This window comes from Pocillopora verrucosa, chromosome 3 (genome assembly GCF_036669915.1).
Source record: "Pocillopora verrucosa isolate sample1 chromosome 3, ASM3666991v2, whole genome shotgun sequence".
Classification (NCBI taxonomy): Eukaryota; Metazoa; Cnidaria; class Anthozoa; order Scleractinia; family Pocilloporidae; genus Pocillopora; species Pocillopora verrucosa.
In genome coordinates, this window is record NC_089314.1 from 4809000 (window position 1) to 4834202 (window position 25203).

Consider the following 25203-nt stretch of genomic DNA (forward strand, 5'->3'; position numbering starts at 1 on the left):
CCAGGAATGCACATTCTAGGCTCTTTCTCCACCGCGGATAAATCGATGCACCTGTGATGTATCCAGTTCGAGCCAGACTGAATTCTCCGAAAGAAAAACAGACTGCGAAAGCTAACACATTTATGTTTAATAAGCTAGTCATTGGAATTTCCGTGAAGTGTTACATTTTAAAAAGTAGACAATCAAAGGCTGCATGTGGCTACTGATAGAGCACAATTTTAAAGAACTAGAAGTTGTATAATGACGCTGGAAGGTACTGTTGCAGAATATTAGTCTCACAAGCAAAACAGAAAACTTGACGCTTCCCAAATATTAATGAGAACCCTGTTCCGAAGAAAGATGAGCGACAGTAAAAATGATAATAATAATAGTACAATAATAATAATAATAATAATAATAATAATAATAATTTATAGGGGCTAACTTGAAAGCCTCATGGTTCCCCTATCCATAATTCTCTATACCTCTTTTAATTTCCCTGTTAATCATAAACAGCTTTCTTATTTTATTGCAATTCCATTTTTGAGACTTTTGTTTCATGCAAAAAGGCTTTCCTCGTTTTAGGATGTTCATCCACTCCGCATCTTTAGATATTCCGCCATTCCGCCCATCCACCGTTCCTCCGTTCCATCACTCTGTTGAATAACTCAAGTTAACGAATCTCGCAGCTTGCTCGCTTTGCAAATTTAGCGGCTCTTTTCGACATAAGTCGCTGATTCAAACAGTAAAATGCCCGCTTTTCAAAGAAAAAAATATTCTCAAAGTGTGTAATCGTGTTTGACACCAATCATACCGCTATTACCGCTATAAACATGCTATTTTAGAACGATTGGGTGATTACACAGGAATCCCAATTAGGAAACAACAATAATCTCACGAACTTGAGGCAAGTATTCTGCTGGGCTTCCTGCGTATCACTCGTATACCAACATGCATTCATACATATCTTATCAAAACCCAGCACTTTACCTAAAATTACATTAGGGTGCTCTCTAACTTTGGAGTTACTTCGGACACAAAATTAAAATGAGGTGGAATCAACACGTTCCTGACATGTCTTCTAAAGCTAACAAGACCTTACATCTGATCAAAACAAAACTTCTGGTTTTGTGAACAAGACACCAAAAAGCCCTTGCATAAAGTGCTCGTCCAACCCTGTCTGAGGCCCAAACTACCGATATGATATAAATAAAGTAGAGAATATTTAGAGAGCAGTTGCTCGTTTTTTCAAAGAAAGATTATAGACATACGTCTAACGTAACCTCTATGGTCAAAGAGATGGAATAGGAATCCCTGGCCTCTCGCCGCAAAAAAGCTCGCCTCTGCACAATGTACAAGATTTCAAATGACATCGTTCATATTAACAAGTCTAAGAACTTAACAGAAACTCAAACTTACGGAACGATAAGCGATCATTTTTCCCTCATCCAGTGCTAAAGGCCATCGATCTGTTAACGGCAAAAGGAGAAATGCAGGTGAATCTCCCTTTCTGAAACCCCATTTATTTAAGAATATTACATTATAACCATACAAGAAGCTATCAAGCTGTTTACTTATCACTTATTTGAGCCCGCAAATAGTTACATTGTTTCAGCTCATTGTGACTGAATTTAACTTCGCACCTCGAGAGAAATTGCGCCGAAACTCTAATTGCTTGTGAAAATAAGAATTTTTTGTTTTGCAAAGTACTTACAGCTAAGTTTGTTTTCTAGTGTAAGTACTTGAATGACCTTATCGCAAAAAAAGACGGTGATGGTGAATGAGGACGTGGCAAAACAAGAGCTCTAATAAGCAGAATAACAGCTCAGCAAGTGCCTTTTAAAACTTCGCACATTTCGTAGCCGTCTTCCGAAAAACAACGGCGTGAAATCAACAAAATTTGTGATATGTAAAGGAAAACTCGGCGGCAAATTATCTAAGTTTCTATATAAAAATCAACGCGTGGCTCACATTAGTTACGTTGAAGTTGAACTGTGGCGTGGTCGGAAACCGTGAACACATCCAGCCATTCGAAAAATTCTAACTTAAAATACAACTTAATTTTTATATCGACGTCCTTCTCCGCGATGCCTACCGCTAAAGGTCCTAAGTGCCAATCAGCCGACTGCAAACTTCTTAAGTAGAAAGTCAGACTGCCTCAATACATTTCAATCTCATGAAGTTAACCTGTATACTTCACGAGTTTGCTTTTGATGAGTTGTTACCATACGGTTTCATGATTAGACAGTTTTAACTTCTTGGGTATGATAAACCAACTCAACAAGTTAAAAGGTAGCTGATTGGCTTATTTTGTACTAATCAGTTCATTCCAGATTCTTTTTTGGTGTTCCAAAAAGGTTTTAGCCGGTGTTTACTATAAAGACCTTTGCAACTTGGTTACAGCGAGAAAAAAGAGATTTATTTGATAGAAAACAATTTTGAGGGTTAGTGCATGACACTTGTGATGAAAGTCAATTTTTTTCAGTTGGCACTATGAAGAAAGAGTAAATTTAGCACATACCCCTTCCCACAAAGCGTGTGTAGTAAAACCGGGCAGAGTCTGGTTGGAAGTTCTCAGGTCTTGCTTCCTTGGTCCGGTTATTCAGTTCACAGGACTTTTCTACTATTACGTAATTGTAACTTTGGCAGGTGATTTCTTTCTCGCAACTCATATCACACTCATGGATGGCTGTTACCGAGAACTTCTTGAACACAAATTCCTGCAGAGCCATTCCACTCATACTCCTTCCTTGTCTGCATTGTTTACTCAGTTGCAGATATGATGTCTATCAAGACGCCAGTATAAAAGAGCCAAGCAGCTTTCCACGACATGAATCAATCACTGAACTTTATAAGGGCAAATAGAAGTAAGAGTAGACGTTGTGACGATAGTGGCCTAAGTAATAGAAGTAAGTGAACTATTTGTAAGTGGTAGTGCCAAGTTTGTAGCAAGAGCTCTATCATTGTTGTTAGGTATATAATGGTCAACTGGTATAATTTGATGATGTAAGACTAAGAAACTCAGACAGCTGTAGTGCTAAGCCAATGTATCCCCTACCTGTCATTCATTTTATCCCAAACAGTGAACGGTAAACGGGTTTTGTATGACTATCTATTCCCCGAGAAACCATAAGATGCCAGTCTCGGAACATCCAGAAACAATGCTGTACGTGAATTAAAAAGTGGAACAGTTAATGGCGTAGAGAAACTTAATATAACATTTACACATATTTGATAAATGTGATTTCACAGGAAATCCGCGTAAAATGTATTGAGGGAAAATCATTTCCCTTGTGGAGTCCAGAGTGACAAAACCCTTTTTCACACACATGGCTATCGAAAGTAAGCTCCTTTTCTGCTTCAAAATTTTGAATGAGCTATCGACATCTCTAAGCGTAAATTGAATTTAAAAATTGTAAAAAAAAAATTGTTTCCCGAGGGACCATACATGAAATGCTTTGTTATATATTTAGACTATCCCCTTAGCCAATTATATGGCAAAAACAAACAAACAAAGACGACACAACTTCTTTGTTCACAATCGTCAACCCTGCTGAATGAATACGTCTTAACTTAATTACCAATGTTTCGAAGTACATGAAAAAATAAAATATGGTTTTATAACCTCAATAAGGAAAACAAAATTATTTGTCATTGTAAAAATTGATGGTGACATTTCCTCCAGAAAATGCTCCTGCGTTAAAGTTTACAGTCTCCTGGCCATGAGAGTATTCGGCGCACGGGCAACAACTACGCAAAAGTATCCCGGTCGGGATACATTTGAATTTGATCAGGGACCAAGAATCAACCAATCACAGTGCTCGTTTTGATGAGCGGAAGTCTCGGTATGTAACAATGGTTTATGTCCCTGAAAATGTAATCCAATAATACACTTGCGAAATAAAGAGGTAAATAAACACGCAAATGAATAAATAGGAAGATCAATGAACACACGTAAAATTTAAAAAACTCGCAAAACAAATAATTGAATATACTGTTGAAGGTTGTATCGTTAAAAGGTTGTATCGTTAAAAGCTATCTCATGGCAGAGAAATCAAATTTTAGACTGAGCAGTGGAATCCTATCGTTTGTACAAACTCGCTTTATTCCTCAAAAAAGCGTGCTCCCATGTTTCGAAAAAAATGAAAATAAATCCCGTTAGAATTTCGCTATCTTTTTAAAGGAAAAATCGCTGGCCAGCACCACCCCGCGCTTTGATCATCGCCCAGAAAAAAAAACAATATTACCAGGATCAAACACGGCCTGAATATCCTGAACATATTGCATTCTTAGCCCATTCAATACTAGGAAAAAAGAAGTACGCACGATTTCGCTGGTGAATCAAGACCCAAGTACTTGGAGATGCCGAGTAACGCAAGCACAAAAATGGCCGAGTTCACTCATTTGGAAAACGAACTGAAAATCCAGAATTTTCGTTTTGCTTTTAGTCAAAGAATTCAGGGAATTCTTTCAATATCCGAGAGTTGTCCTCATCATTTCAAACCAAGGTTACGCTTGAATTTTTCTCGTTGTTAACCACACAGATAGCACCTGAAAACCAGATTGCATCCTGTTCAACAATAATAATTTCTCCTCACAATTTTGCCTTTTCGTAGGATTTTTCGATCAGCGAGCATGGGTTTTGTTATATTTTTTTCAGACAGCAAATCCAGTCGGAAAACACTAGAAAACTAGTCAGCAAATTCATTAATCTTGACCCTATTCTTTGTGAGAAAGAATTAATCACAGCTATTGACGGTCCATCTCTACTATACGTACGGCATTTTGAAACTAGATGTGAAAGAAAATTCCAAGGCTATTACTCCAGTCCAGGAAAAAAAGACCAAATCAATCCAATATGATGGGGAGATCTACCACTACTTTGTAGAGTTAACCTTATACCAACAGGGCTCGTTTCATTTAGCGCCAGCGCTTAGATTAGAAGAGGATCGATTATGTGGAGTCAGGTGATTCAGAAGTGAATGACCGCCTGCGACATAAGTGGAAATTAGGATCACTGCATGCAATCTTAACGGAGAGTGACATAAAAGTAGTGATAAATCTTATCCTTCTGTCATTAACGACTCTTGCATTTTTGAATATTAATGCTCTACATCTATTGTATAACCAGACATACGTGGTAGGAAGTATATTCGATTGATTTGTTCGCAAAGAAAAGGTTAGCAACTTAATGAAAAGTTATGATCATCGAAAACTCAAACGATTTTTGGTTGGAGATGACACAGCTGGATTAATAACGAATGACGACATTTTCCCGTCACGTCGCTTCACCAAGTCTTCAACGTTCAATTTCAGGAAAAGCTCTCAATCTCTGGCCAAAACTCTAATGCCACATTTAAATAGTTTGCGGTTGATTACAGATACAAAATCGTTTCAAAATACAGCCACCGCAACCGTTACAGGGATATCAAATTTTCAATGACTTTAGACCTGTTAGAAACGGTTCGGTCACCTTTAAATATTTGCTTAACACCATTACTGATAAATTTTAATCACATCTCGTTACAATGCTGCTAGAGCGAATTTCTCTTTTAAAAATCAATAATCAATTCGTGAACCCATCATTTTTCTTTTTTTTTTTCTCTGTAGGTGATACCGTTTTCGGAAAAAAAATTAAGATTTTAAGAGTGTCTGGGCAAAGTTAGAATTTATTACTAATTACACACTTTGTTTCAATTTTTATAATTATTTGTCCGGCGGTGACCTAAACACGCACTTTACGTTCTGCGTGATTGATTTCTATTTAACTTGGTAAGTAGGATAAACTTTAAGGCAAGAGATACTCTCGGATTAAAGAAAAAGTAGCTCGAGAAGATCAAGGGAAAATTTAAAGTTACTGAAAAAATTTTACCCGACAAAACTTTACAGCGGGCCAAGGACAGCACATTTTAGTGACAAAATCTTTATTGGCAAAAATTGACTCAAAGAAATAGAGATAAAGAGAGTTATTGTAGAATCCCTGAAGTATATTTTGATAAGGCAGAAGGGAAATTTTGTCCTTCCATTTGCAAAAAAAAAAAAAAAATACAAAAGCAAAAGAAAACCTCTTAATTGTCACGTCGCAAATGTTTATGTGTTTTGTCATAGTAAGCAATGCTAATATGGCACATGAATTATTTTTCATGAGAACCAACCACCTGTTCGCGTATCCGAAACCAATTTTCTTTTATAGAACTGTACATTTCTTCAAACGATTTGATATTCTGTCCCAACTATACGTAAACAAACTTCACAGTGCTTGCAGAAAACGAATCTTGATTCGAAAATCCCCGAACTTTGGAGTAGGGTTCGAGAATTAAAATAAAGAGATTAAAATGTACATATCAGCCCAAGTTAAAGGGGTCAAGATAATAACAATACAAAGGCTGCTCTTATGGTATTCGCTACTATTTATCATAGTTCTATTGCAAAAAAATTGTAAGTTTAAAAACTTTCTATTTATTTCTCGATCAATAGACATAACTTTATCGAATAACCCCCTATTCAAGCAACTTTCAAAGAGATGCTTGCGACATGCAATTTAGCTGATTCTTTTGCTGAGAGCTGAGAACTGGTGGTACATTTTTATTGTTGAAGTCAAAGCTCATTTAACCCGGACTTTTACGATAAATTTCACTTCGAGAATAGAGTCTTGAGTTTATAAAGGAAAAGAGCTTTACTCCCAATGAGAGTTCGAAACGTTTGTAGTTAAATCGATAGGAGGAATTTTTGAGTGTCACCTTTAAATAATTTAACATATTTCATCCGAAAATACTAATTAAGAAGAGACAAGCTCTAATAAGTTCTCGAAGGGTCAATAAAAGGTTTCATTTTCTTGATCTTTTTATTTTCAGGTGGGAGAAATTCAAGAATTCATATATACATAAATTAACGCTTTTAGCCGTTTGGCATTGGTAACCTTCGTTTTTTAATTGCTCACCTAACTAAATAGATTCTACGGAATTATTTCAGCTGTGTATAAATCAATATCGTTGAACTGCATCATGATATTTCGTTTCTTTGCTAAGTTAATGTACATTCACCACTCCGTTGGATAGGAGTGCTAGGCTATGCTTTAGCCCCAAAACAGTTCACATAAATTTTCATTTTTTTAACTCATTTACGATGAGAAGTTACTTAAAACTCCTAAATTTAGTCTTACTTTTAGCGACGTTATGGAATTCTGCAAGAGGCGCTGGTAAGTAAAATATTCGTTTTGAATTCAAGTGTTCGTGTGTTAACAACTTAAAGCTAAAATCTTAGGACCACATTCGAATTAGAGGCTGAATAAGCTGCCGTTAACTCATTAAAACTCATCTAATTTCCAGTGTTCTTTAATACCAGTTGAAAACCAAGATCCATCAATTTTTGTAGTTTCTTTTGGTGACTCCAACTTAATTTTTCTCTGTTTACTTCTTTTTTCTAATTTTATTGTTGATTAACATAGCTATAAGACCCTCGGATAGTTTTTGGAAAAATGATTATTACTCAATCATAATCATATCTCCGCAAAGTTTTATTTCCAAATTATGTCAATCAGTACACTTAGAGAGAAAGTAGCTACTTCAATACGTACGCTCCTTTTGATGAGTACATGTATACTTTTCATGCCTAAGCAGATATTTTTGCATTTAAGACCCTTTGGAAGGCAAAATTCTTGTTCTTTGGTTTACAAAACAAAACTGAAAAGGAATCTACTACCAAATAGACAAATAGTTTTTATCGTTTGATTAGCTTTTTCTGTAGAAAAGTAACAAGACTATTTTTCTGTCCATTAAATTTCTCTAAATAAAATTATAGTGAATATGTTTTTTTTTAATTTTACATTAACACGCAAGAAAGATTCCAACAAACTCTTTTGTCATGTTCACAAAATTCCGCCTCCTTTATTACTGAAATCATACTGATGAGGAAGATTCTTTCAAAATATTTTTGTCGATGATACATCATCACGTTGGCTTCATTTGGCAGTGCGAAAAACACCTACGGTTTGAATACATCCTATACAAACATTTTAACGTAAAAAATTTTAACTTAAATATCTTCTTTTTTTCTCTTGATTATTTTCCTCAATGCCTAAGCAATGAAAAGGCTTAATATAAATGATTTAATCTTTCACGATACTAAAACCTTATGCAAATGTGTTTAGATTCTTTCATTCCTTAAAAAATGTTTTTAAATCGCGAACTTTCCCTATTTTTTATTTTTTTTGCCGCTTGTGCTTCAGTGGATGGCGGTTGGTCCGGTTGGACTGCGTGGAGCGGCTGCGCAGCAGGTGTTTGCGCGGGAAATCAGCGCATTCGAACAAGAACTTGCACCAATCCCATCCCGACTGAAGATGGGAAGTACTGCGATGGAGATAGTGCCGAGCAGTTAGATTGCCTGAGTGAGTATTACGCCAAAATTGTCATCTCTGGTTCCAACTAATTCTCCCGATTTCCATCACGTTATGCGACAGAGCCACATGTAAAGAAAAGAAAACTTTTTGCTCATCACTGAGGGTGACTAACATCTAATTTCTCCACACAATATCTCCCCTGAATCACACCTTAAGTTCACAAAAAATGAAGGGAATTGCCACAAACTAAAGATTGATTGTTAAACCAAATCTCCTTGTGAGCACATTATGGAGAATATGAGTACTGATGTTAGGTTGTAAGGGTTAAAGAACAGGGCCGGGTTGTTCAAAGTTAGGTTAAGATAACCCAGGGTTAGTGTGAAATCTGATTTCCGATTTGACAGTTTTAAAAGAAAATTCATTCGAATTCTTTTTGTCTAGAATGTGATTATTTGGTGCTCTAAAAAGAACACGGGAAACTATCCCGACAAGGCATTTGAATAAAGGAATAAAGAAAACCAGATTAAAATTTAACCTTGGGTTAGCACTAATCAACCTTCGAACAACTGGGCCCAGAGTCGTAAACTGGTGACAGCAAGGCTCCTACGACGCAAGAAAATTCAAAGTTTACATTAAGTTAAAACTTAAAGTTTTTTCAGTCCATTTTTCCCATATACCACGTTAAGTGAAAATGTTTCCTTTAGAAATTCAACCAGAAATCCCCGATTTTCGATTTTGTCCTTTGTTAAAATGTTCTCCAGAACACTGAAAAAATTATTACCTACTTCAAGCTCTAAGGGACGAAATGGAACTATAAGAAAGAACTTGAACGTTTGAATCTGCTATAAAATTAAAGCATTGCCTTTACATGTTCCTTTATTATGACACACAGTATCTATAGCCTATTAACACACCTTTAATCATCAATCATTGCAGTCGACGGCGGTTTTACAGAATGGAGTCAGTGGTCTCTGTGTGATAACCCGTGCGGGGGATCTGCAGTGAACAGGTCAAGAACGTGCACTAATCCCACCCCTACTTCAGACGGACAGCCTTGTTCTGGAGACACATTTCAAACAAAGCTGGAATGTATTTCCCCATGCCCAAGTAAGGAATTTGATATCCTGTCAAAGGTGCTCTCTTTCAGCTCCAAGGTTTCAGAACGAAGAATTCTAGCCGAGTGTACCGTTTTTACCAGATTAAAACCCGTGATGTGTGATGAAGTTGAAGCGTTCTGATGTGGCGTTTATTTCAAAAACATTTTTTTTAATAATAACCGGAAACATAAATCATTGGAAGATAATATGTTAAGCAGAACATGCTTTAAGTTCCAATGTCTAGCATTTTTGCTGCGAAAGAATCGCTAATTTTGGAATTTTAATTCAAAGAGGATGAATTGAGGAATCTTATCCCCCACACATACGCACATTTTAATGATAATTTTTTCAAACGTAATTTTCACACGCGTTCCTATGGCGCAGCTATTTTAAGAACTACAGTTTATTGGTTACTGAGTCCGTGATAAAGTTTGATGTGTGATGTTTGGTAGATTGCAATTGGCGCAGCTATTTTGAGAACTTTGCTTCATCTTTCATTTTGATGTGGTGACGACATTTTTTGCTTAAGCTGCCGTTGGCATGAGATGTGAAAGCATTTCCCCTGGGCTCTTCTCTTAAAGGCATGAGTTTGTACTCTCACTATACTCTATAATAATAATTTATTACTTATATAGCGCAAAATACATGTGGATATGGTCTAACGCGCTATACAATAAGACGAAGCAAAATAAAATATGAAAACTAACTATAAAAGGCTAAGAATATACAATTTGACTAACTAAAAACGAACTATAAAAGCTGACATGAAAAATGCCTGTCTAAAGAGATGTGTTTTAAGAAGTGTTTTAAAGCAATTAAGATCATTTACTGCTCTTATATTTGATGGCAATCTGTTCCAAAGTTTTGGAGCAGATGCCATAAATGATCTATCACCTAAAGTTTTCTTAGTTATGGTCCTGGGTGGCAATAATTGTAGTTCAGACTGAGATCGTAACATCATACGTCCGAATTGTTGCTTAACGTTAACTAGCTAGATCCGTAATGTAGTGAGGTGCCAGCCTGTGGATAGCCTTGAACGCTAAAATAAGTAATTTAAATTCAATTCTAAAACTCTGCAAGATAATCAACGTGGAAGAAGTTTCAGGCGAAGGTTTAGATGGACCAGAACATTCTGCAATCGTGTATTTAGGCAAATTATCTTTCGGGTTATAGTTTAAATAACAAGAGCGATTTCAAATGCAAAATAATTCATTTTGTAAGATTAGCTTTTGAATCGGCTTATTCTGCGTCAGAAACTTTCTGTTTCAAAATAGTTCAAGGCTTATGAGCTGTCGTTTTTGACGACTTTGCGTTTTTTTTAGCTTCCCCTCTTGACGGTGGATGGAGTTCCTGGTCCCCTTGGGAAACGTGTTCCAAGACATGTGGTATATCAGGTGGATCTGTTTTACGCAGAAGTAGGATTTGTAACCAACCACCTCCGATGAATGGCGGTGCAAGCTGTCCTGGTAACGACACGGAAGTGACTAAAGCTTGCTTCACACCATGTCCAGGTAAGTGAATGCTTTCCTCTACAATGACTTGAGGACAAAATGTTCTCAGTTGCTATATCATTCACTTACCTATATATCAATTTTTCATTAATTATTTCTATTTTCAATCAAAAAGTAAAAATCTCCGCATCAACTAATTCATTTCTTCAACTTTTTATTTATGTGCAGTGGATGGTGGTTTTGGCTTATGGTCAGCTTGGTCAGCTTGCAGTGAAACATGTGGTACTGGTACCCAGTCTAGAAGCAGACTGTGCGACAGCCCTGTTCCTGCCAATCAAGGTCAAAATTGCAGTGGTGACTTCGATCAAGCCAAAAGCTGTAAACTAACATCATGCCCTGGTAGGAAATTTTAAACGAGTAATGAGTTCAGCAATGAGAATAACAAACTTTCAAAAATGTAGTGGAGCACTTTATTAGAAAGTCTTACGAAATGTCACGCCGGTACCAACAAAGTATTAACCAATCAGATTGAGAGAGATTACATATCGGGGTCAAATACTCAAATGTAACAAATCCGCCTCCAGCAAATCATTTTCATGCTGTCGTTCTATAGATTCTTAAATAATGAAAGCACACCCATTTGCAATACTTATGAAGGATTAATGAAGAAAAAAGATAAAATTCCTATCCAGAATCCATCTAAAATACAATATGTTCAAATCGGAAAAAAAGGAAAAAGTCAAATCGAATAACAAACTGCAGCTGCTGTACGAACACAAAATAATCATCTCATACCTCGACTCGCTTGTCAATTCTTTTTAATGCTGAGCGATCAAAAATATTTTTCCAGGTGCTGTGGACGGCGTCTTTTCAACTTGGTCTGACTGGAGCACGTGCACAGAACCCAAGTATTGTCTTCAAGGTCACAAGACACGAACTAGAACTTGTACCAATCCTCCCCCAGCAAATGGCGGAGACGAGTGTGTTGGCCTCGCACAGGAAAATAAAGATTGTCCCACACAGGCAGATGGATGCTCTGGTAAGAAAAAGTTCTAGTATAAGAAGGTCGATTTCTTTTCACAGGGATGATCACATGAATACAACACTCAAAATACCTCAATTGATGTCAAACATTGCAGACAATTGAAAAAATTAAATCGGTATTATTTTAATACAAAATTAAAGAGGTTTCTAGTTAAATTTGGAACGAGTAAGGACAACAAATACATAACAATTTTCACTAACTCTACCGGCTCGCGCTACGTTTTTGAGTCTTGAGCTTATTCAATCGTTGAATCATTACCTGTAAAAATCGCATAGCCACGAAAACTAAAGAAAATAAGACCAGGACCTCTTAGCAGGGTAGAAATGGCCTCGTTGATAGTGCGCTGTGCCTCTAATCGCAAGGACCATGTTCGAGGTCTAGTCACTTAATTTAGAAAGCGTTCCAGCTTGCAAAGGCTCTCTCCGCACAATTATGAATTGGTATCAAATGAGTAAGGAAAACCTGCTAATATGCTGAGTATAACAAGCATTAGTTAGCACTCTAACCAGGAAGGAGTAGGTAAGGGTACATGTCAGCATTTAAGACAGATAGTCTTTCTGCCTTAGCTTATTCCAGTCTGTGGCATGAGGCGAATAGTTGCTGTAGTGCTTCTCGTTATGAAAAGGATGCTAGTCCTTCTTTTGTTGCAGAGTTATAGTCATAAAGGATGAGTTTTTACGAAGCTCATTGATAGGATACTCAATTGCACCTGACCCGTGGAATAGCACCGAGTGGCCAACATATAATAGGAATCCATAACTCTCTTCTTCTTCTGGTAATATGTTTGTTACTTTTATTCTTTTTCATAGTGCCTCAGCCGGACAAACCAGACAAAACAGCAGCAGATCCAAATTCCTGGATTGGTCTCGAATGTACAGCAACGGAAAAATTCTCAGCTACTGGAGCTTACAAACAAAACGTGCCTTTTGCTGTATATTCGAGCTTTTCTTTCATCAAATCTGAGCTGGAGAGTGGATGGTTTGCAATTCTAATCGAGCCGGACGACAAGGATGATTATGGAAAAAAAAATCTCACCAAGGTTTGTGAACTGATACACATTAACAAGGGTTACTGGTTAAGAAACCGATAGGCATTAGACTACGGGTCGATTTGAGTATTTCATTTAAAAATGAGTGGCACGTGGATTTTGTATCCCTAAGGCTCAGGTAAGCTTTTGGGTAACCACTTCAATAGCCACTAAGATCGCGTCGCATACGACCCATTTTAGCGAGTCATCCATTTCCAGGTTTCTCTAATGTAATAAACCTAGAAAACTGATAAATTCGCCAAAATGGGTTCTTTTCAACATAAAAAGCGTTCAGGTAACAAGCGATGCACTGTGGAAGTAAGGTGAGGTATTTTATTGAAAATCTGACTTACTTTTTTATTGCTAAGAGCGGTCGTAAATATTTCCATAAAAACTCTTATAATTTCTCTATGACTCTTATTTCGCAAGATGATCATCTCAGAGCTAGAGCTTGGGCCGCCTGTGATTTAAGCAAATCTAGTTACGCTGACTATAATATTATGAAAATTTTCGCTTTAGTGTGTTAATAGTAACCGACTAACGTACTGGATTTGTTCTATTTATGTCCTGTTTGCCTACTTTAAGCCATTTCTTCATAATTTCTTTGCATGTCAATTTCCTATCCCCATTCAATTGTCCAAAAGTTTAAGTTGGTTGTACACAGATCGAGCACATCTTTTGTTTTGGTTTTCACACATTATATCTGAAAGAATCAACGGGTAATTTTTATTTCTCAGTCGGTTCAAAAGGATTAAATTGTTTTGATTGTCGCGCACGCTCAGTCTTGAAAACCTTGTTAACTATGAATTCATTTTTTCATAAACCATTCCTCTTCCCTTGACAGGTGTGTTTTGAGACAGTCGACCCGGTAACCATTAAGAAGGTCGTCGACAACATAGCAACCTACTACGCTCAAACCTCCGCTATTCCAGGGTGGACCAAGACCGATCAGGCAGAAAACGTCTTAGGTTTTTCTATCTGGATAGATGAGGCGCAAGCGCTAAGAAAATACGAGTTTCAGGTCGATAGATCAGCAGAATACGTGCCCATTTCCGGTTATAAGATGACGGATGTCAGGTTAGTGCCAACGGAGTAGCATTTCAAACAAATAAAAATGAGGCGTCTTCGACATTTTCGAGTAAAAACTAAAAAAAAAAGGGATGAAATTCGAGTAAATCGTGCCATAATATTTGGCACGTTTTAAAAATAATGAATCAGTGCTGAGGAAGTGCTCAACTATGTTTGCTGTGTTCCTGGAATTTGAAGGTTATAACCCGTTTCCACCCAAACATCAGTACGCATGTCGGTTCTCCATACTATTCTCCTTAGATTTCCTATGGTGATGAGAAGGAGAATTTGTTTAACATTTAAGAGCTTCTTGAGTGGGGGGATTTCTGTATTCTCCTAAATTTATTGTTTGATTCAGTGGTGATAATGTATTGAGAAATTAAATGCTAGTCACTGTTGGGGTTAAAGGGTTGACTCATGAAGTGTAAATCTTGATGCATAGTTTGTAAATCTTGATGCATAGCATAGACCTTGGCTCTGCTGTATGGATGCATCTCATTCATTCTTGCTTGACTTTCAGGTTCTCGTACTACACAGAAGGAAACTCTCAGACATTTAAAGCTAAGGGTAGCTACACACTGGATACAGGAAATGTTTTTGACACAGAAGTAAAGAAAGATGTCAATAGTGGTTCAGTATACGCCAAAGGAAAGGCTGATTCTGGTACATTTATGGACATGCTGTCATCATTTGGTATCAATCCCAATTCTCTTCCAGATTTCTTCGTCAATGCCCTAAAGTACGTTTCATTCATACTTCGACCGTTTTCTTTTCTTTTTTTTTGATAAAGGGGATAATTTTCTGAAGAACTGTTGTGCTGCGTCTGTGGGGGTATAACAAGAGAAATTGGTTTTACAAACTGAGTTGATAACGTACAATCCACCTTTAACAATTTCTAAGCTGATGTTTCAGGCGTTAGCTCTTTGTCAGAACCCTTTTTAGTTACGTATATTGGGTTGATTTTCATCATTTTCTTTTGGTAACTGCACGCCTTAAAATCTGAGACTAAAATGAAAATATTCATCTCAAATACGCCGGTATCACAATACATGTTAGTTAGGCACTAAATATCGCAAGAAATGTTACATGAAACCAAGAAAGAACCTGTTTATCGGTACATCTCAACGTTTGGAGTGCTTTCACTGCTGATTTCCTTTTCCCTTTTGCAAATCTTTTTTTTTCGCTTAAAGGGGAGCAGGATTATGGGATTTTACCATGAAGCCTGTGGAGTTGCTGAGAAAAATTGACAAAGTCGGCGTATATCGTTTCACTGGATCAATCGACGCCGGCGGCGTGCCCATTCACGTCGAGGTCATCACAGGGTACAGATTTGGAAGACCAACGTTCGCTGTTGGATTTTCATTTGATAGCGAATCATTTGGTGCATTGTCCGAAAAACTGTCAGGAATTGGAGTAGATTTCCTTGATGCCATTGGATTGGAGCTACAGGTAAGCTTAGTGAGAATAACTATGTTCAGGATATCATACAACTCCTGCCAACGCTTTTAGGAGATATTTAGACAATTTGAATACTTCACTCGTTTTGATGCTCCAAGAGTAACCGAATCATTAGGGGTTTGTTCTCGATTGTCTTAAAAATTCGAGTATGGACGATGACATCAATAACAACTGCAACGACAACTACAGCAATAACAAAAACAACAACAACAGCTCAGTAACCAGGTCACGCACAAAAGAAGTCCTAGAATATTAATCTAATTCAATCAAAAATTAATACAGTTAAATCTACGGTGTCCTAAATCGCTAAAGTAGCAAATTAAGGACGATTTTCATACTTTTAGGTTAGTATTTGAAAAATCACAACGCTGCTGGCTTCATAATTTTACACAGTATTTACTCTCTAATGAGCAAGAATATCCCTTCAAACCCTGCGTCTTTTAGTCATAAAAGCAGTTTTCGTTATGTCCGCGTTCTTTATTTTTGAGCAAAAGAAAAGCATAGCACAGTTCCTACGAAGACAAAGATGATTACTGATGTAAACTCCAAAGAGGAAAGGAATTCAGAACACGTTGTTGAACTCGTTGATGAAAAAGAAGGGTTAAATTAAAATCGATTAAAAAAAAATGACCGCATCCATTTTGAATGGTCTTTTCTGTTGTAACCTTGCCTTTGATTCAGAAGCACTGCATTATTATTATTACCTTTTTTATCGCCAAGTTCATACTTGAGGTAACCATATGAAGCATTGATTTCCTACCCAGTTGATAGAAACGTTTCCTTCCTTCAGATTGGAGTATCTTTTCACCCAACTGAGGAGATAGGATTTCAGCAAATCGTGACAGACGACGAGACTAAGTATTCCAAAGAGCCCCTCCACACTCAAGTGACAACCACTGTTCCAAAAGGTTAGTACTACCTACAAGAGCCATTTTCAATCATATTTTCAAAGTAATCCGTTGTATTTTTGTGATTATGGTCCACAAATCTCACGCCATTCTCTTACCAAATCAGACGCAAAACCAAAATCAATCATGACTTTTCCTGCGTTTTTGGTGGTTTGCCTATTTTTAGTTTGAGAGCCCATTAGTAAATAAAGATGTAAACCTTTGTTATGATTGTCCGTCGTGATTACTTTGTTTTTGGTTTTTCGATTGTCAGTTGAAAACTGCTCTTCAAGACTTCTAGTCTAAGATGTGGTAATTAAACCTTTATATCTATCAACCACTCCCTTCTTCCTCAAATCCCAGAGGTGATTGACGTAAAACGATATTAGTTGCATGGAGCCCAAACTGAGGCATTATCGTTTTTCTTATGCTGGAGTCACTCCCAATCAGGATTCGAACCATAGTGCCGAGTTATTAACATTGTGAAAAGGACGATGACTTTTCTTAACTGATGTATTTACCACGATGAATACCATTCTCTTCGTTATGTGATTTAAGTTTGTCCCGCTTGGTTTTTTCTCTATTTTTGTTCCATTCCTTACATGTGTTTTCGTTCCATTCTTTTTTATTCAATGCTAATTAATCGGGGCATTTGGTATCACTCACACATTGCTAATATTTTAAAATCTATCTTTACAGGGATCTTTGCAGCAGCACAGCTGGTTCTACCGAAAGATTGCAAAAGTAACAAAATGTGCGAAATCTCTAAGATGATCCTAGGCCCCACAGTACAGTTTTACATCACTGGTCAGTTTGAGTGGAAGAAAATACGAATAGCCACAGGCTTTGCTAATATCCGACTTTGGGATGGGCTCTACTTCCATAAGCTCGAACTCTACGTAGAGGTAATAACTGGCCCTAAATAATTTCGTAAAGTTCAAACAAAATTGTTCTATGACCGACATACACTCGATTGCAAAAACGTTGACACCTTGAAAGCATAAACCGTGAACGATGAGACCCGACGGATTTGTGGGTAGTGTTTAAACAATAACCTCATTTCCATCATGATAATCAATAATTTACTATTCTTATTCTTTGCAATAAAAAATACATTGCTGGAAAAAAAGTATGCCCAAAGCATACTCGGACGATTTACGTTTACAGTTACAATTTATGCTTTCAAGGTGTCAACGTTTTTGCAATCGAGTGTATCTATAGAGAATGCTGCTGTATTGTTTTATACAAACGTATCCGCTAAAAAATCCATCCCATGGCGGACATCCAGGGTCATCCATTTGAATCGAATGATCGAATGCAAAAAAAGAAAAACAACCATTGATCTTGAAATGAATCTGCATCAAGGATTAAAAGGAGTTGTGATTCGCCGGTTTCTCTTCGTTTTAATTTTTCGTTGTATATGTATTTTCATTTTCTAGGCGGATTGGAACGAGACAACAAAGCATATCAAGTTGGGATTCCGCGCGGATATTAAAGTACCTGTAAACGGGGAAATTGAACGTGACGGTATCATAGCGCCTAACAACGAACTGTTTTTGTTTGGTGTGTTGGAATACGACTTCTTACAAACACAAGTTGCTGGAAAGCTGGGAATGCGTGGCATGTGGAGGAAAGCTTACACCATTCCTTGGCTCTCATTTGGAAACATCTTCGTTGGGTAAGATGTATTGAAAAATTAATTACTATTGATGGAGCCAGCTATGCTTGGCAGTGAGAAAAAAATCACTTGTATGCTTCCAGAATGGTTGCATCTTTTTTTTAACAACGACCACAATCTGCATATGAGAATCTATCCGACGATCGAAGTTATTGCGTTCTTACAGGATATCCTTAAAATCTTTCGGTAAAAAAAACCTACAAAACCACAAAAACGCTCATGGCGTGGAAACCTACAGCCTAAATGTTTCTTTAGTGGTGTTCTAAACTGTATGCAAATATAGCAAATTATTTAACGACCAAGGAATGATAATGAGATAAGTGATAAGTTTATTATTACTTTTCACCCAAACGTGGGACAAAGAAGAAAGGTCTTGGCTTCCCTCAAGACACCGCGTCTTGATTTCGCGATCTTATATTCGACCCTTGAGTGCCAGACAACTCGATTGTGAGTTAAGCCACTGTAACGTAGTTCCTAGCAAGGGTTCGGCATACTCTTATGAGCAGAAAAATTGAAATCATCAAGTGCGCAAATAGAATAGTTTCCTAATTTGTAAACTGGCTCACCTACTCTCTGGTAATCCCGTTCACTGACCGTGATCTGCAGCGACAAAAGTGTTACTCCACTGCCTACCTTTGGCCAGTTGTTTTAATGCCTTTCTCTGCAAGTCTCAGTAGAGTGCCAACATGTATTGTTTAACCAACCATGCTAAAGCCAGCCTAAGGCTATCAAGTAAAATGATGTCGTGGTGTTGAAATAATTTCTCGCAATGTTACTCCCTCGCTTAACTAACTACAGCTACCAAATTAGATCGCCTCGGTTGTTCTTTGTTTTCTTATGAAGCCCAGCCTGCTATGAACAGCACTCTTTGATTTCGATCGGTAGGTTGACGTATAAGGTCGGCGCGCCAATACCCGTCACTGGTGTACAGTTTGGAGCTCGAGTCGAATTTGGAGTCGACTGTCTGATACCAGCGGATTTTAACAACGACGTAAGTAAAATACATAAGATTGTACACAATTTCCTCAGAGTCTTTACACAATTTGAAGCTATACTCTTTTTCTGAGTAGACATTACAATCTTTCTTTAAAAAAACTAAAAAATTTCGGGCTTCGATGGCATTCGACCCCGTGCCTCCAAGAGACAAAATACACGCTGTCACCAATTGTGCCAGGAAGCAACGAGATGGCAATAGACCCAAACTGGTATTGAGATGTACAGGTTCGAATCCCGTCAAAGCCTGAAAATATTCAGGCTTATTCGCAAAACGCCAAAAATCAATCCCAAAAGCTGGGTCAATTGTCCGAGAAGCAGGTTTCATTTCATTTTGTGAAATATCATTTGAAAAAAACATCTGTTATTTGACGATATGGTTTGAGTATTTCCAACACAACCATTGGCTACTCCAGATTCAAATAATTCATATTTTGTGTATCACTTAGGGTCACTGCTTTGGTGGTAGCGCATACATCGGTGTCGGTGAACCACAGTTCTTCTATGCATCTATTACCGCCCTAACATTGGGAAAGATAATAAGGCTTCTAGGGTTCACCTTTCAACTTCCACCCCCAGTCGCAGAATCAGGTTTTCCGGAAGGAGCTGAGGTGAGTCGACTCATCTAAAAGAAGTTTTATAAGGACATTTCGAGTAGATTCTATAGTTATAGATTTTGCAAGTCGCCTTCATTCATATTTTGTCCGTAGGAATTATTGTTTCTTCTAATTTCTCCAAAAATGCTTTGTTTTATTGTTAACTACTTTAATTTTTTGTTATGACTAGTTGAGTAGTTTAGACTTGTTTTATCATTTGAAACGCAACGTTTTCCTATCAATCGAAAAAAGAGTTAATACTGAGTCTGAGCATAATGGTACGACTTTAATAACTTTTTCATGAATCATATTCGTTCACAAAAGAAATATTTTCGCTTAACCCCGCAAACAGCTGACAGCAAACGGCAAGAAATTCAATTCCTTGCCTTAAAGCATTTGCTCAATTGACACTCTCGACCAAATCAAAGTAAAGTCCCGGCCAATGACCTTACATTGTATTATAGGTTGATGATGAGAATTCAATGTTAGATTAACCCTATATTTATATAGCTCCCATGAGTGATCAAGACAGAATTTCTCCTCAAAATATCAATACAGTGTCGTGTAAACCAGTAATGAGAATAGAGGAAACTGTAAGTTGGGGGATTATTGGTTGATCTAGAACAAAATTCTCCAAACGATCATCATAACAATTGTATGGCAGACAGTAAGGAGAATTGCTGAAAACATCTTGGGAGTGAAAGGGATGATACCCCAGTAAACGGTCACCGTTAGTACATTAAGGCAGAAGTATAATCAATCTGTGAAATTTCCGTGCGACGTTTCAATACTTTCAGGGTTCGTATTCTACCGCTGACGTTGATTTGCGTATCGCTGGTGGACCATACATTTACGAAGGATTCATGATCAAAGGACGGGTCAACATTCTCGGATGGGAAATATACGCTCACGTCAAATTGTCATCGAACGTGAGTTAATTATTTCTTGATATTATCTATTCATTCGCGATATTTAGACAGGCTGGCCCAGTTCAGCTTAAAGCTGTGTTAAATAGGGGCCTAAAAATAACAAGGCCAGACCACAACACCAGAAGTACGTTTCAGAACCCTTTGCGGGAAGTGGTAGGTTCATTTACGTCCCCTGCTTACAAGTACAGAGAACATGAAGGAAAAGGGGCCTGAGGTTTATCGCATGGCAGTCAGGCGCTCTACAAGATAACCAACTATTTGAAATGACGAAGAAAGAAGACTAAAAAAGTTTATACACTTATACCAGTACTACACTTTCAAGATAAGAAATTTGTAGACTAACTTGTACTTTCGAAATCCGGCACATGGAGGATAGACCTTGTTTCAATTTTTTTCTAAGGTGCTCCTTGAAGATTTCTCGGCTCTATTTCCACCGAGCCTCGTTTCATAACCCTAAAGGAAAGATTAAATTGGATGTTAGCATGTTTTTTGCTAAAAATCTCGTTCACACGATTTTTGTACAAAGAGATTTTCAAATTCTTTCTTAGGAAACTATCAACTTCCGTTTTCTATATATCAAATACCCTTTGCCATATTAACTAAGATTAGTGTATTGTTCCAGGTCGTTTTTGTGGACTTGAAGCCTGACCCAATAGATTTCTTCGGTATAGCGACAATAACTCGCAGCCCATCAGACAGCGAAAATGGACCTTGGTTCTATGTGGATGCCAGGAAGAATCCACCTTTTATTGAGGTAAGTACTTTCTCCATCACGAACTAAGGGCCAGATTATTCAACAAACTTCGGTCTTTGGCTTAATAATTATACAAACGAATGAAGGGGGGGGGGGGGGGGGTAAGTATCTAAAGAAACTGTGGTGCTCCGTCGGTGGGCGATATTACAAGATAATTATTTTCTATCAGCTAAATTGATAATGTCAACTGGCTGCTGTAAAGACTTTCTATAGCTGACGTTTCTGCTTAATCTTTTCACGTAGGCGTATGTCGAGGGTTACACATCGATGTTGGGAATTTCAACTTACTGTCGCCTGAACCTAACAATGACTCGCATGGAGCTGCTGATCCAAGGAAATTTCCTGAACCTTATAAAAGCGGAAGTATTTTTGTCAGCAAGTTACTCTTTAAGCTTCGCTTCGGCCTCGTTTTATGTTAGAGTCACTGTGGACTTGAGCGGAATTAACGATGTAAGTGGCATTACTCCTCACCTAATCTGTAATTTTATTTGTTTGCTATTCAGGATTTTTTGTAGATTAAATATTTTTTTAATCAGTTCATAGGTTCAAACCATTAACATGAACTGTTACACTACTTTGACTTAAGTGGGAGACGCGACCTTATAGTTCCTGCGCTGGAGTGCGAGTTGAGAGGTCTGGGTTTGAGACCTGGCTGGTTCATTGTATTGTGTTCCAGGGTGAGACCCCTAATTCTCACAGTGCTTCTCCTTACCTAAGAGTAATATTGGGTTCTGACGAATTGTCAGGAAAGCCTGATGAAATTCTGTGGCCCTAACCTTGTCATCCCATCAGCAGGGGAATAGTATTACACAAGGCGCTACATGCTATTGAAACTCGGATAAGCTCCGGTTGGATGAGTCACTAGGCTGCAGTGAAGACTTAACCTAAATTTAGTTTAACTTACGCTTCATCAGCCCATGCTCATTGGTTGCAATCATCTCTCTGTCAGGCTTTAGACGCAGCAGCCAAATCAGTAAAAGAAGCCTTCGATGCAGCAGAGAAAGCTTTAGCTGATGCCAGACAGTCTGTTGTCGCGAAGAAAGAGGAATGTAAAAGAAAAATGTCTCTTAAATGTGACAACTGTAAAAGTCTTAAATGCAAACAAGCTGAAAAAAATTGCAAAGGATTTTTGGATGATGCAGGCAAATGGATCGGCGGGGTTGTTGATGCTGCCGGTAAGTTCAGTTCAGACAAAATTTAGATTAGGAATGTAAAATAGCACTTATCTGCTGCTCTCCTTCATGTAAAAGCTTTACTAAAGCAACTTTTTCATTTTTATTATTATTATTATTATTATTATCATTATTATTATTATTATCATCATCATTTTTATAATGCAAACACCATTTACGATAAAATATAACTTAAAATTCCAGCAATAATATCAATACTTAGATTCCTTTCTTCATTCTTATCATTCTTAGTTCAAAATTACATTACAACAGTTACATTCTAACCCTAAATTAGAGCAAATACGAGCACGCGCACAACAAGTTTCACCGATCAGCTCTTTAACGTGGACACAGGCTTAGGTTTCGATATCTACATCCAAGCCCATTTTTTTATCTTCTAGGAAAATGGGTTAAGAAGACTTTCAAAAAGATTGGCAAGGCTTTGGCCCCGGTGAGTAATTGTAACTGTTGCCTGGGTTTCTAATTAATTGGTTGCTAGATATGAAAGTGGTTCTTCTCACAACACATTTTAACCAAGTTATCTTATGAATTTTTGAAACTTTGAAACTCAATTTCCATAGCAATTCTTTTATCCATTAAAGTAAGTTTCTCTTCATCGACAAGGTAAGTTAACTTACAATGGAACGAGTATTTAAATATGAAGCACACAGTCTCGCGGAAACGTCATGTGACAGGCATCTAATACCTCCCACAAAGGAAGTCATAGGATCTCATAATTACATGGTTGTAGTTCTTGGTCTGACAAGTTATGAATGCTTTTTGAACGCGTCGTTATAAATTTATCGGTATTGAATTAGGCTATAATTATGTCATATCTATTCAAATTAGGTTGGAAAGGCGATCAAAAAAGTGTTCAAAGGCTGGAGAAAGAAGCGAGAGTTGGATAACATTCGTAATGAACAGTTCGCCATCCATCTTCGCCGTCGCCGGTTTATCAGCAAAGTTATTTGCGAAGGACTCGTTGGTGGTGGATGCTCAGGTTGGTGGTCTTCTCGTTAAAGCATTAGACACACATGTGCATTAAAAATTTGGTGTCTCGGGTTATTGTGTAAGAAGACGTAGCATAACACAGTGCTCGAATCACTATGAACCGGTTATTTACAAGAGGTCTGGCCCAAATTGTGGTTTTACGCAGGCGGTGGGCTTTACGTATTCTCTATGAGAGGGTTGTTTTCATTAAATGATTTTCCTTCCACTGCCAGCTTTCGGCCCTCTTGACACTTCAAAAAAAATGAATGTTCCGATAAAAGATTCAGCTAACTTCAAGATAGTTTAGAACGCGGTTTTGTTAACGACATTTGCTAAATCAAACTATTTTTCACGATCACAACTGCTTTCTGTTGCCAGCGGTTTCAAGCCTGTGCGAGGGAACATGCAAACTAGTGGACCATTTAGCAAAGGGTCTGTGTAACGTGCTCGACGTTGCTATCGGTTTTCTGAAGTTGACCGAGGCTGCCACTAGATGGGTCGGAAAGGCTATCAATTTCATTTTAACGGCATTTAGAGTAAAGAGGTAAGAATGGTTTTCAATGCTATAGTATCCATCTGTCTATCTATATATCTACCTATCTACCTACCTATCTATATAACTTTTTATCTATCTGTCTATCTATCGATCTTTCTACCTGCCTATCTGTTTATCTGTCTATCTAGCTGTATGTTTGACTATATAACTTTATATCTATCCGTCTATCTATCCATCTTTCTATCTGTCTATCTGTCTGTCTGTCTATCTTCTATCTCTATCCATTTATCTATCTATCTGTCTATCTAACTTTGTATCTGTCTGTCTTTCTATCTGTATCTTTATCTGTATGTGTCTGTTTACCTTGTCATCTCTTTATTGATTTATTGAACCATTAGATCATAATTTTCGACGTTTTCAATCATTTATCTCCTCATTTTTATAACCATCAGTATCTTGATTGAATTTGCACTGTCTACCTACGCCTCGGGTGGATTTCCTGACATGATATTCACGGCCGGTGTTGACTTGGTCATATTTGGAAAGGATCTCTTCCTTGCTGTTAGCTTCAACCTTCGAGATCCAGTGGGAAGCCTAAGGGCGACATCTGATAAATCAACAGAATGGTACAAAGACAAAACGAATCAGAAGGACGCCACAGACACTGAGACAGACTATTACGACTCCCCGAACCCGTTTGTTGACCTCGAAATGTCAGGTGTGTACTTTTACCGTTTTGGACCCTAATAATGACCAGCACTTAATTCCTCTATATAATCAAACATTAAAGCCACGAAATGAAGTAAATGATCACCAACCAAAGACGCTCTTGATTATTGATCAAATTCTCCTTGTCAGCACCTTAGAAAATGTATAGAGAGCATTATGGAGAATATGCATACTGATGTAAGGGTGTAAAGGGTTAACTCTACATTTTACACGAGTTCTCTTCATGTGCATCAAACCTAAAAAGAATCCCAAGTTTCGTTCGTGAAATGTTTGAAAACAAATGAGAACATGCCACTAGCCAATGAGATTTAAAGCTACCTTGCAAACATAGAAAAAACTCAAAAGAGCAGGTTGCCTAGGTTCATCTTGGAAACCAAAACAGAAGAAATTAAATGTTCTAGAGGATACGTCTTCGTTAACCAGATTAATAGACAAAACCTGTCATGCATTATAATGCAGAAAATTTAGTTAGCCATCCCTGCTCGTTATCCATCAATTACTTACCAAGTCCTATGT

At 37.5% G+C, this 25203-nt stretch overlaps 1 protein-coding gene across 1 annotated transcript in view; it reads left to right on the plus strand.

The window, feature by feature from the left end:
- The first annotated feature begins 7040 nt into the window (after positions 1–7040).
- Positions 7041–25203, plus strand: part of LOC131796574 (uncharacterized) — a 34170-nt gene continuing 16007 nt past the window's right edge. Inside the window, exons 1-23 of the mRNA XM_059114174.2 lie at positions 7041–7177; positions 8207–8365; positions 9254–9424; positions 10737–10925; positions 11094–11264; positions 11716–11904; positions 12720–12949; positions 13782–14014; positions 14526–14744; positions 15196–15454; positions 16254–16371; positions 17050–17255; positions 17790–18028; positions 18914–19019; positions 19471–19632; positions 20415–20546; positions 21169–21300; positions 21544–21750; positions 22250–22475; positions 22874–22923; positions 23322–23472; positions 23841–24006; positions 24411–24676. Coding sequence (XP_058970157.2) covers positions 7105–7177; positions 8207–8365; positions 9254–9424; positions 10737–10925; positions 11094–11264; positions 11716–11904; positions 12720–12949; positions 13782–14014; positions 14526–14744; positions 15196–15454; positions 16254–16371; positions 17050–17255; positions 17790–18028; positions 18914–19019; positions 19471–19632; positions 20415–20546; positions 21169–21300; positions 21544–21750; positions 22250–22475; positions 22874–22923; positions 23322–23472; positions 23841–24006; positions 24411–24676 — 4054 coding nt within the window. The 5' untranslated portion in view covers positions 7041–7104. The remainder of the gene's footprint in view (positions 7178–8206; positions 8366–9253; positions 9425–10736; positions 10926–11093; positions 11265–11715; positions 11905–12719; positions 12950–13781; positions 14015–14525; positions 14745–15195; positions 15455–16253; positions 16372–17049; positions 17256–17789; positions 18029–18913; positions 19020–19470; positions 19633–20414; positions 20547–21168; positions 21301–21543; positions 21751–22249; positions 22476–22873; positions 22924–23321; positions 23473–23840; positions 24007–24410; positions 24677–25203) is intronic.